We start from the raw sequence: 12229 nt of genomic DNA, 5'->3' as shown, positions 1-12229 counted from the left end.
AGTCCTTGAACTTGATTTCTGTCTCTCTTTAACTAGACTCCCCCTTGTTTTTAGTAGGAAGACATTTCTGTGGGAACTATACCTGAGAAGTGAAGTTTGGGTCAGGGACTGCAAACGTAAACCACAATCATGCCTGTCTCCAAAGGACCTGTGTGGGATGATGAGATCTGCATGGCCGTCAACAGCGAAGCCTCGGGGAAAGGTCTCTGGATTTGGTGGTAAGATTCTTCCCATGGGAAGGTAACTGTGTTTTGAAGGTTCTAGAACTCAAGTTTCCTTTTCCCCTGGTGAATGAAAAACACTCTTTTAGGTAGACTACGTCATCAAACACTTCAATATGCACTCTTAAGGAGTCTCGTGTGTTTTTCTAAGTGTGATTTGTTATGAGGATAATGTAGATAACGTGGATGCTGTGCAGACAATAGAGATGCTACTAGCTTTAAAATGTGTCGTGTTCGGAAAGCGGATAAAGGAAAGAGCAGAGGTCCTTGCACCACAGTTGTCTTAGAGAGAAGTGTACAAACACTGACAGAGGCAGATGATGACACGGCTTTCTGGGTGCACACAGACCCACAAGCTCTGAGGTTTAGAAACGCATGGGGGCTGGCAACCCAAGAAAAATCCTATCGGAAATGCAGCATTTTGTACGGATCCCTTGAATCAGCAATGTACTAAAAGCCCCTTGAGTCAGCAAGGTATCAATGGGAGTGCCCTGGCAAAGTTCAGAGGCAAACCTCAAAGCAGACAGCATGAATTGGATCACAGTGCAAACGAGAGCCCTAGAAGATAGCCAGAGAAAAGGACTATGGATCCTAAACGACTCCAAATTACTTGGGGGACTGAACAAACAAAGAAGCCAATAGATAAGGTGGACACATTTCTGAAGACGCTAGACTGGAGATGTAGCCAAGTAGGTACGAATGATAATGACTGAGTGATTGGCCTAGTTGCTCAGGCTTCTTATTAACTCTTATAACCTATATTAGCTCATAATACTTGTCTGTGTTAGCCACATGGCTTGGTACCTTTTTCGGCAAGGCAGTAACATCTTGCTTGCTCTGTGTCTGGCTTCCTCTCTGTCGGGGGGATGACTACAGACTGACTCTTTCTCTTCCCAGAATTCTCCTATTCTCATTGCCCGACCTCTACTTCCTGCCTCGTTGCCCTGCCTATACTTCCTGCCTGGCTACTGGCCAATGAGCATTTTATTAAACAAGTACAAGAAACAAACCTTGACAGGGGAAAACCATTGTCCCATAGCAGAATGGGACTGGAGATGTGGCCCAGATGGTAGAGTGATTGTCTACCATGCATGAAGCCCTGGGTTCGCTTCTCAGCACCACATAAAACAAGGTGTGGTGGTGCACACCTGTAATCCCAGCACTTGGGAGATGGAGGCAATAAGGTTGAAAGTTCAAGATCCTCCTCAACTATATAGCAAGTTTGAGGTCGGTCTGGGATAGGTGAGATCCTGTCTCATAGACACCAAAAGATAAAATAGGATAGACAGATGGCTTAGAGGTTAAGAGCACTTACTGATCTCCAAGAGGGCCTGAGTTTAGTTCCCAGCACCCACATCAAACAACTCATATCTTCCTATAACTCCAGCTCCAGGGATCTAATCCACATGGACATGCATGCACACACAGACAGAGAGATAGAAAGAGAGAGAGAGAGAGAGAGAGAGAGAGAGAGAGAGAGAGAGAGAGAGAGAGAGATTAAAAGTAAAATAAAACAATCATATCTGCCTTCTGCTTCTAAAGCTAAGTCTGGTCTCACAAGTGCACTGTCGTTCTGGGAAGAGAGAAACACAACAAGTGGTGTTTGGGTTTGTGACTCTCCATTGCACGCACATTCCACTGCAGAGAAAAAGAAAATGCAAAGAAGCTAAGTTCCAAAGACACAGTTAATATCAAGAATGTGCCTCTTCCAAACTAAACAGTCATGATGCCAATTACATAGTAATGCAAAGGATATCATAACCTAGACAAAACTGTTCCATCACCTTCTGGGGTAATAAATACTTACCTGGAGAAACAAACAGATGACATTCATGGAACTAAAAAATTCCCCATTCTTTCTGATTTTTATTTGCCTATATTTAGCTTCCTAATAGGCCTCACCACTAAGCCAAATATGGAGTTGAAAACTCTATTCACTGAGTTTACCAATTAGAATTTTATGTTTGACGGTCTAAGACGGGCGTTGACAAACCACAGCCTTGTCAGCTAAGGACAACCCATGCTTGGCTTTCTAAGTTTTTATTGTAACATAACCACCAGGCTTGTTCATTTAGGCATTGTTTTCTGATGGTTTTAGATTTCAACAGAAGAGCTGAGAAGATTTAAAAAAAAAAAAAGCCCATGAAACAGAAAGCTAAAAATATTTATTATCTTGGTCTTTATAGAAACCATGCCAATTAATCAAGGATGACACAGTCTACATTCCATAGTGTTGATTAATCTATATTCTATTGCAGTCTATTGATCTAAGAGGTCCACAAACTTTCATCCCTCCCCAACCAAGAAAGGCTTGCAAAATGATGGTTCATACATGACGTACATTTTCCTACTGAAAAGGTTCCAGTTTTAAACAGATTTCCAAGAGAATTATCATTTAACCAGTTAAGGCCACAGAGAACCAAAGGCTGTCTTTAGCTGCTAGGACACTCAACAGTCTTATAAATGAACAGAGGTCAGAGGAGAGAGGACGACAGCATGGCCAGAATGAAATACCGTGTCCGTTCATCTTGTTTGGTGGCTGTCTCTTCAGAGGTTTGCCCTGGCATTTTCAGCCTGACATCTATTTTCAGTGGCCTGATTGAAAAGTGTCCCTTCTGAAAAATTAAAAAAAAAAATACCATGCAGGTGACACTTATCCAAGTCACTCAAAGCCTCAATAAAAGCAGGGGGTTCCTTGAGCCAGAAAATCCCCTTCAAATCAGAAACTTTCTGACAAAATCCTGGTATGATAAAAATTCACTTCACTAGCAGAACATCCACGTGATAAATTGAGTGAACACAGAAATCTTATTTTCAAGGTCAGAGAAAGTAACGACACACCCCCCCCCCCCACATTCTAATAGGAATTGAGAACTAGATATTCATTGTGCTTTGAGGACAAAAACGGTGTTCTTCCTAAATACTCTCAGAGGTGACCCCTCTGAACAGAAGTAATGAAATCCCAGGTTTCATTAAGACATTTTGAAGTTAAACTATGACATTTTAGGCCCTCTTGACTTCCTCTGTGGTGACATAAGGCACTAAAGTTCCTGAAGAGAATCAAGGAGAACGCTTGTCTTGCCGCCTCTAATGCAGAGACCACTGTCTGTTTCTATCGCATTTTTAAAAGCATTTTTAAATATTTTCTTTTTAAAATATTGCTTTTGTGTGACGTGCGTCTGTATGCTTGTTGGTGTGGATGTATGCTCGTGTGTGGGAGGTGAACGTGCATGTGAGTGTATGGAAACCAAAGGCCAATGTCACGGGTCTGTCTCTTCAATCTCTCACCAACTATTTTTGTATGTGTGAGACAAAGACCTCCTCTAAAATCAACGCTAAAAGATTTGGCTAGACCGGCTGGCCAATGAGCTTCAGGATCCATCTGGTTGCCCTCCCCACCCTCGACCTACCTCAGACTGGGGTTACAGGCACAAACCACTACGCTTGGGTTTTGCACAAATCCCCAGGATCTAAACCTGAAGCTCCACGCTTGCTCAACAGACCCTTTACCTCCTGATCCATCTCCCCAGCTCCAGAGGCATCATTTCTAGACTGCGATATCCGGCACTGTCTACTGATGAATAGCAAAGAATGGTTTTGATCTTTAATTTCATAATTAAAGAGGCAGACACACCAAAAATGTCAACGAGAGAGAGAGAATAAAACAATATGAGGGGCTGAATGATTGGGAGCTCAGTTTTGAAACTGGCCAAAGACTGAGCACATTTCAGCATAGCATATGACCAGCACCCACAAGCCTTGAAATAACTCCTAGACATGGCAATATATTATGATTTGCCAGGAGAAACGCTGACATCTGAATGGCGTGGCTTAAAGGGCTACTATGAAGCAGCTCGGCTCAAACTGTTTGGTACACTGAAGTATCCAATACCTTGGCCCACAGCATCAAACACCAAGGAAGTTACTGAGACAACCCACCAATGGCACCATAAGTAAGGAAACTTTGGCAAGCGTGTAAAAACTTTTGTTAGGCTTAGAAGATAGTCAAGAACTTGAAACAACAATCCATTTTAACGACATCCATATACACTCTTCTCCATTTCAGGGGACCCTGCCATTCTGACTTCACCAGTGCCCTCAACCCTGGCTGGTGTGTATCGGAAACTCATGAAGGCTTTTACTTTTTTTTATTTTTAATTTTCCTTCTTTTTTAAAAAGTACTAATTCCCAGACTCTACCTGAACCAATTAACTCCAAGTCTCTGGGCCCGGGACTTTGGCACTCATACAGACCCCTAAGTGGCTCCAAAGTATACCAGGCTTAAAGCAGCTCCTCTTCCCACTACGGTGTTTTACAAGTTCCTGCCCTGGGCTCACAGACCACACAGGCGCACAAGTACAAAAACCATGCTCTTTGTTAAAAGCATTTCAAAGTAGGAAACCAAGTGAAACCAAGCAGATCCAGACCCAAGAGATGATTTACTTCAAGAGTTTCACTAGAAGTCATCAGGGGGTTCCGCAGGCTGTTCCCCATTACTTTCTGTTCTCATAAGATGTGACTGGAGCTGGAAAACACATGTGGTCTCTGTCCATGTCAGAGAGAGGAGCTTTCCGATTGGGAAAGGCGGGTGGGGAGTTGAATGAACATGATCATTTCCAGCGAGAAATAAATAAAATGGCTATGTCTTTAGAGCAAAGAGAACTGTGCTTAGTCAAACAGGTATCATGGGGTGGGGGTGGGGTAATACGGTGTGTGGTGTGTGTCTGAAGGGATGCAGAGAATGTGCCTATGTACAACACACTTGTGAAGGCCAGAGAACAGACTCAGTTATCTCTCCTCAGGTGCACTCCACCTTTTGGGAGAGACAGGATCTCTCACTGATCTGGACTCTCAGCATGTAACCCAGGCTCACTGAGTCACACAGGCTTCCAGAGATTTGCCCGTTTCCACCTCCTAGGCCACATTCTCGGCTGGGCCACCATACCAGGCTTCTGTAGGTTCCAGAAATCTGAGAGGCAAGTGCTTACTGACAGCCATCTCCCCAGCCCTGACAAATGGGTCTGCCCTACAGCAGAATACAGAAGAGATGTGGAAGTGTCAGACACACTCAAAACAAGTGCCCTGTGCAAGAATCTCAAAGATGAAAAAAAAAAAAAAGAATACAATGAAAACCCAACTGTTTATGCTTCCAAATCTAGAGGAAAAGGGAAAGAGGATTCAAAGAGGTCAGGGAAGGGCGAAAAGGCATATTTTTCCTTCTTCCCTTTTTATCAGCATCTTGTTGTCTTCATATTCTAATAATGCCCTTGTATTAATACTGAGTCCCAAAGCAATGGTTCCTCACTATTTAGCAAAAGTCTATCTTTTCCCTGCCACTCATAAAACTTCTTCACCCTACAGGGCCACAGAAGTTTAACATAGAGAACCCATCACAAGGGAAGAGATGGTTGTTTGGTCAATCTGGTAGAATTTGAAAGTGGAGCTGGCCCCTCCCTGGTGCTATAGAAACATCTGACATGGCCTGAATCTATGACAGCTCAGCAGTCTGTTCTGAGGCAGTATTCTGAAGGACCGCTGTCTTTCTTCTTCTTCTCCCACAGCCTGTCGCGTAATAAGGCTTCTGTATGGCTTATGAAAGCAAGCAAAGCAAGGTAGCTCATGAGTTACAAAGGCCGGGCCCGGGGGGAGGGGGGGGCACATCCATGGAGGAGACTCAAGATCAGAAAGCTTCCTTTCTCTCTGAGTTCTCAAATCTCCTCTCATGACTGACTGGTGTCCTTCTAATAGAGGTGTTCCTAGAAGCTACTTGGTGGGACTTGGTTTAACAAATGAACACACAAACACACACGTGCGCGCACACAAACACACACATATATACACGAATGCGCACAGAGAGAGAGAGAGAGAAAGATAAGTCAAGATAAAAAGCACATCGTTATCCATGATTTTCATTTTCCACTAAAACTATACAACAAATTTAAAGAGAACCATTGTTTTGCTTTGTTTTTTACTCTTTGAGCCATGATACAAGTGACTTTCATGTTTTCCAAAGTTGGGGGTTGGGATATGATCAAGACACTTTGACAATTCATTCAAAAGATGAAGTGGTTACCCAGGATTGAGTTGAACTTTTGGCGCAGCGGCCACGGCAGCTGCAAGCCACACTGCACAGGAAGAGCCCCTTTGTTTGAGATTTTTATAATATTCTTTAAAGATGCATATTAAATAACTTCCTCTGGACCACAGACATGATTGAACTTAAAAAATAAAAGCCCTATAAATACTGCCAAGTCAGCCTTGCTTCTGTATCTCCCTTCTTGCATAAAATGGAATATTTCCAACCAAGCACTGAAACATAAATATTAAAATAATAAGTGGGATACACTACAAATCTACTTTACAATTTCATCACTACTGTAGCACCTTGTTACCAGGGCCAATGCACTCATTTTGTAAAGAACACGAGAAATCTGAGAAGCTTGAGGACTTGTATGACTCGTCATTAAATATTTAATCACCTTTTCAAGTCCTAAGCCTTTATCATATTTCATCCATCTAGAGAGTTCATTCTATACTAGAGATTCCAAGGCCCCCTTTGGAGAAGAAAAAGAAAAATTAGGGAGAGAAAACCCTCAGAAAAGCAGGGTTCAATGATCTCAAGATGACTTTCTTGTTGGCGCTGTAATGAACTCACTTCACCCTGTAAGCCCACCAATCCACAGTAGGATCAACCAGTTAAGTCCATGGCTTTTTAGTCCCCAAGTATCAGTTTTACAAAAGATGCCACATCTGTCACTTTGGATTCGTGTAGGGTGAAAAATGGGTGTTGCTGGAAAAGAGAAGAAAAATGCATGGCATTAATACTTGACATTGATAATGTACAAAATTAGCAAGTTACTCTATTTGCTTAATAAATAGGTTAATATCTCTATCGAGGCAAGCCGGATTTTTTATATCTTTTGTAAAATCAAGCACATATCTATTGATGAGCATATCTTAAAGTTATCTCTCTGCTTTCTCTAATTTTGATACATCTAGGCTTCTAATACAAATAATCTATTGGTTTAAATAACCTATACAAGTATGCTACATAATTCCATTCATACAGAAATACAAAGATTGGATAAGACCATATCTTCCAAGTCATTTTAGACAGCTGCAGTAGCAAAATGATTAAAACTTCATAGACTTAGATTCTTCTACTTCAAGGGAATAAGAACAGGATGGTAGAACAAGATATCAATGTTGCCGAACAGTACATGAGCAAAGAAGACATCCGTGCCCTTGACATTGGAAAACTGGTTTGAAATAAAACACCTAAGGCCACTTTCCAAGGCCACACCCACAGCTAAGAGCTCCATTTACATCAGTCTTGAGGGGTTTGATTCACTCACAGAATAACACAGACTGACAGACTACTGGTATGTTCAGAGAAAATTCAACCCAGAGATTAAAGACTGGATTAAAAAAAGGAAAGGAAACTTCTTTGTATACAACTCAGATTAAGTCAACTTAAAGAGAGAAAACTACAACATTAAGTCTTACACTTTGTGGAGAAAAAATAAGGCAAGATGCAAGAGTCTACATATTTCAAGGCAAGTCAGATGATTAAGCTATTTTTTGTGTACAGGACAATCCGCCAATCTTCAGTTGGCGAGACATACATTATATCATATTCATCAGTTCTTCTAGTGGGAACAGAAACTAAGCAAACAAACTCAAAAGGACAATTCCTTCAGGTACCAACACCACACACCCACTACCTTCTCTACCAGGCCCAGGTCTCCAACAGTCTGGGAGTAAGTACTCTAGTTTGAATGGATCAACATGAGTCTTTTCTCATGCAGACATGAGATGACTCACTGTTTCCCTGATGAGGGGTTCAGTTTGCAACCTCCATTCTGCCTACCAGTAGGTTTTCTAATTATATTTGCTTGAAACCTGACAGTAGAAGGCTGCATGAGTCAGCTTTGTGGAGAACTGAATGCCCACCCATGCGAGTTTTAGGAAACAATGCCATGGGGGAAGGAACAAAGAAATAAAACCCAGAAGAAAGTAGGTGGTCACTTTTGAGCACTGTGACTCAGAACATGGAAAGATCTTCTGTTTTTGCCCATTAGAGGATATGAGCTGAGTGCTGGCTCAGAGCCTTACACCCAGTGCGAAGCTCTAGATTCAAGGCCCTTCATTCCGAGTTCTCCCATCCGCCAGCCAGTGACACCACTTTCAATTACTGACCACTTACATGGCACACTTACCACGGTTCTGTTTTTGTTGTTTTATTTTAACCATTATACCTATCAGCTTTCCCACATCCTCTTGACATTTGGGGATCTTTTAATGTGCTTTAAAAGCTTTGGACTATCAAAACAGAACATGCCAAACCTCAGTTTGCCAGATTCCCGTGCTGTCAGCCCCACCTTGACCCTTATTCCGCTGTTACTAGCTCAGTCCATGGAGCTTGAGTCCATGAATGAAATAAATCATATCATCTGAAACCTTTAATTAAAAACAAATTCTTTAGGTATCTTTTCGTTTATTCCAGAGTAAGAAAATACTGTGAGGGCCAGGAGGCAAGGGGTGAGAAAACAAGCAGACAAGCCAATCAACAGGGAAGGTGTGCGTAGCCTTGTGTGGGGCTTAGCGATTGAGGAGTGTTGAGAACTTGATTACTTCTCTAAGCAATGAAAAGACTAAGGATAGAAAAGGCAGCAACGAAAAGATGGCTAAATAGGGTCTTAAAACAATCTCCAGGCTACAGCCCCAGTTCAAGTCCCCCCTCCAAAAGGGCCAAGTCTGAAGAGAGAGGACTCTGTAACAGTTAGGGATCCTACAGTGCCATGAAGAAGCAAAAAGATTCATAGACATGCTGCCAAAAGCAGAGAAGCAAGCCACAATCCCTATTAGGCCTCCAAAACATCCCAGGTATACACCACAACCTCCAGGATTGTAGACTCAGTTACCCTTGTTTAAGTTGCAATTCGAGTCAATAATTTTCTCAGACATTTGAAGAAGACAATCACTTCGCCAGGATATCATCTAAGCAGCCAGTTTACTATTTCTGGAGGTAAACATTTAAGGCAGGAGTAGTCAAACTACAACCCATAATCCAAATTTAACTCCCTGTCTGCAAGGATTTCAATGAGAAATGTCTCCCATAAGCACAGATGCTTAAATACTTGGTCTTAAGATGGTGATGCTGTTGGGGTAGATTTAGGAGGCATGACCTTGTTGGAGGAAGTGTGTCAGTGGGGAAACTTTGTGGTTTCAAAGACTCATGCCATTCCGAGCTGGCTCTCTCTGCTTCCTGCTTGCACTTCAAGATGTGACTTTAGCTTTCCACACCTTTGTTAGCTCCGTCATCAAGGGCTCTACCCTTCTGGAAGTATCTGCCCAAATAAACCCTTCTTTCTCTAAGTGGACTTGGTCATGGTGCTTTATCACAGAAATAGAGAAGTTACTAATATAGTTTCTGACTTTTAAATTAAGTTTTATTGAAACACAGCACATGCTCTTTTTGCTTTCATGGATTGAATATCACTGCGTTCAGCTTAGTTCATTCATTGTTAACATCAACTGCAAGGCTAACCTAAAATACTAAATCTAAAGACTAAATGTAAAGGCTTTTTTAACCAAAAAAGAAGAACTGGGTGATATCTGCTGTAGAAATCAAATGCTACAAAGCAGAAGTCCAAATAGATGTGCAAATCAGATGGACTTGACGTATGTCTAGTCCTCAATCTGAATTAGGGTGAAAACTATCAGGGATTCTGTAAGAAGTACATATCTGAGTTGGAGTCTTGATAACAATATTCCTTTATTTGGAAAAAAAAATGATCTTTTTTTCCCTTTCGTATATCTTCACAAATTCCTAAAATTGAAACAATAGCCTCCCAACACGTGTTGCTTAGTGCTGAAGTCAGGGAGTTCCGACTCAGAGTTTCCATTTAAAAACCTCAATTCCACAGGAAAGCAGGGAACAGTTATGGTCTTAAAAGGCACGTCCATTTCCAGTACCACAAAGGCTAATGCCTTAAAGGGGGATGTTGCCCACACAACCTTATATTAGTAGACATGCCAAAACCCCCCTCAGTGTTTGTTAGGTTGTAGCGGGAAGGTAGACATCACCACCAGATGCTGATGTATAGGAAATACTTTTTTCCTCAAATGTTTTCTGATGAAATTTTTTGATAAGATGCCACTTTGATAAAAAAAGAAATGTTCTGCACTGTAAATAGCTGAACTACAGAGAAAATATTCTCATATTAGAAATGAGTTACAATGCAGAGACATCGGGATTTGAAGTTCTGTAGAATTCTACAGGAAATCCTCCCTGTCTATCACACTTTATGTGGAATTATCTTTTCACGACAGTCAGGCCTGGGAAAGGCCTCCAATTAGTTGCTTTTATAAAATAATAACCCAAGAACAAACATTCAACTTATTGATGCTCAAATATCGCATGTCTGTTTTTAAAAAGCTGTTGAGGGTTGACTGCTGGACACTGCTCTTTTGAGGGTGGACAATGGAAGCCCAAGGAGTTGGCCTGATTCCAGTTCTTCCAATCAGAGTATGGGTCAGTGTAAATAAACCAAAGCTGACACCCAGACCTGAAGCAATGCATACCTGAGACAATCTCACAGGTCACCTTTCATAACGTTTTTTTTTCCCAATACCTTATTTTTAATTATGTGGATATGTGTACGGGGAGGTGGAAAGTTCATGTGAGTATCGTATCCACAGCGGCCTGAAGTTGACATCAACCTCTCCGGAGCTGGAGCTGCAGAGCTCAACCACTAAACTATTTCCATCCTCTCTTCTATGACCCTCATGGATATTCCCAAATGGCTCTTTCTCTGTGCCTCAGCTACCTCAATCCACTATTCAAAAAAGAGATACAGGAGCCTGCACTCCTGCCATGCACTCAGCTGATCGGATGGTGAGGTTGTGCGGAGGATGGAAGAGCGCACATTGTGACAGCTGCTAGCAGGCCCACTAATAAAAGATCTCAATCAAATTTGTTCTTCCATCTCTCGGAATTGGACAACATCATAATTCTCCTATGATGGCTATCAATTTACTGCCAACTTGACCTAACCCAAAACCATCTGAGAAGAGAATCACAATTATCTGCCTTGGGTTAGCCTGTGTGCATGTCTGTGAGAGACTGCCTAAAATGAGTTTGTTCTATGAGAAGATCCAGTTCACTGTGGGCGCCACTACTCCCTAGGCAGAGGGTCCTAGGCAGTGTTTTCAGAGCAGTGAAGTCAAGCTAAATGCAAACAGGCAGACAACTTGTACTTCTTTCTGTCTCTGCTCTTAACCATGAGTGGGATATGAAGACTTGTGCCTTAACCTACTGCTGTCCTGACTTCCTGGCAGTGGTGGAATAGCCGAGAACCATAAACTAAAATAATACCCTTCCTCTCCTGAGTTGCTCGTTGTTGATATAGCTTATCATAGCATCAGAAATGAAACTAGAACATCTCCCTCCCAGTGCTAAGATTCAAACCTTAGTCATCAGGATAGATCTGAGGGGAGGTGGTAAACACAAATTCACATAGAGCCTAAATTTTGTATTCCTCTCCCGAGTATATTCATTGCATATTCAACATCTCTTTTGGTAGAAATACTACACAGAGCAACAGTGCTGGGGGTTTGTTTTCGCCCATGTTTTACTGATAGGACAAACAGTAAATACAGAGGCAGGCATTTTATTTACCTCTTTCTATCAAAATGAAGACAGCAAAAGGTAAGGAGAAAGAACTTCATCTAATTCGCCCACAGTTGTTTCTGAAAACTTGATGGGCCACATAGCTGGTAAGTTATCTCACTGATGTCTCTGAACTCATACATCCAAAACATTTATCGTGGGAAGCTTCCAAATTTGAAAACGTAAATATTACGGACATAAGTGTTTTCCAGGTTTACCAAAGTGGAAAACAGTACTGGGAAGGATGACATAGTCTGAGTTTGCATCAAAAGAAGAGAGAGAGAGAGAGAGAGAGAGAGAGAGAGAGAGAGAGAGAGAGGGAGGGAGGGAGGGA

At 41.9% G+C, this 12229-nt stretch overlaps 1 protein-coding gene across 1 annotated transcript in view; it reads right to left on the bottom strand.

Moving 5' to 3' along the window:
• Positions 1 to 6172: 6172 nt before the first annotated feature.
• The window catches only part of Map2k6 (mitogen-activated protein kinase kinase 6), a 126559-nt gene continuing 120502 nt past the window's right edge, over positions 6173 to 12229 (bottom strand). Inside the window, exon 12 of the mRNA XM_013347597.2 lies at positions 6173 to 7011. Within this exon, the coding sequence (XP_013203051.2) occupies positions 6934 to 7011 (78 nt within the window). The 3' untranslated portion in view covers positions 6173 to 6933. The remainder of the gene's footprint in view (positions 7012 to 12229) is intronic.

The sequence above is a fragment of the Microtus ochrogaster genome, chromosome 7 (genome assembly GCF_000317375.1).
Source record: "Microtus ochrogaster isolate Prairie Vole_2 chromosome 7, MicOch1.0, whole genome shotgun sequence".
Classification (NCBI taxonomy): Eukaryota; Metazoa; Chordata; class Mammalia; order Rodentia; family Cricetidae; genus Microtus; species Microtus ochrogaster.
Note: the sequence above shows the minus strand (reverse complement) of the source record. Positions and strands in the feature narration are given on the sequence as shown.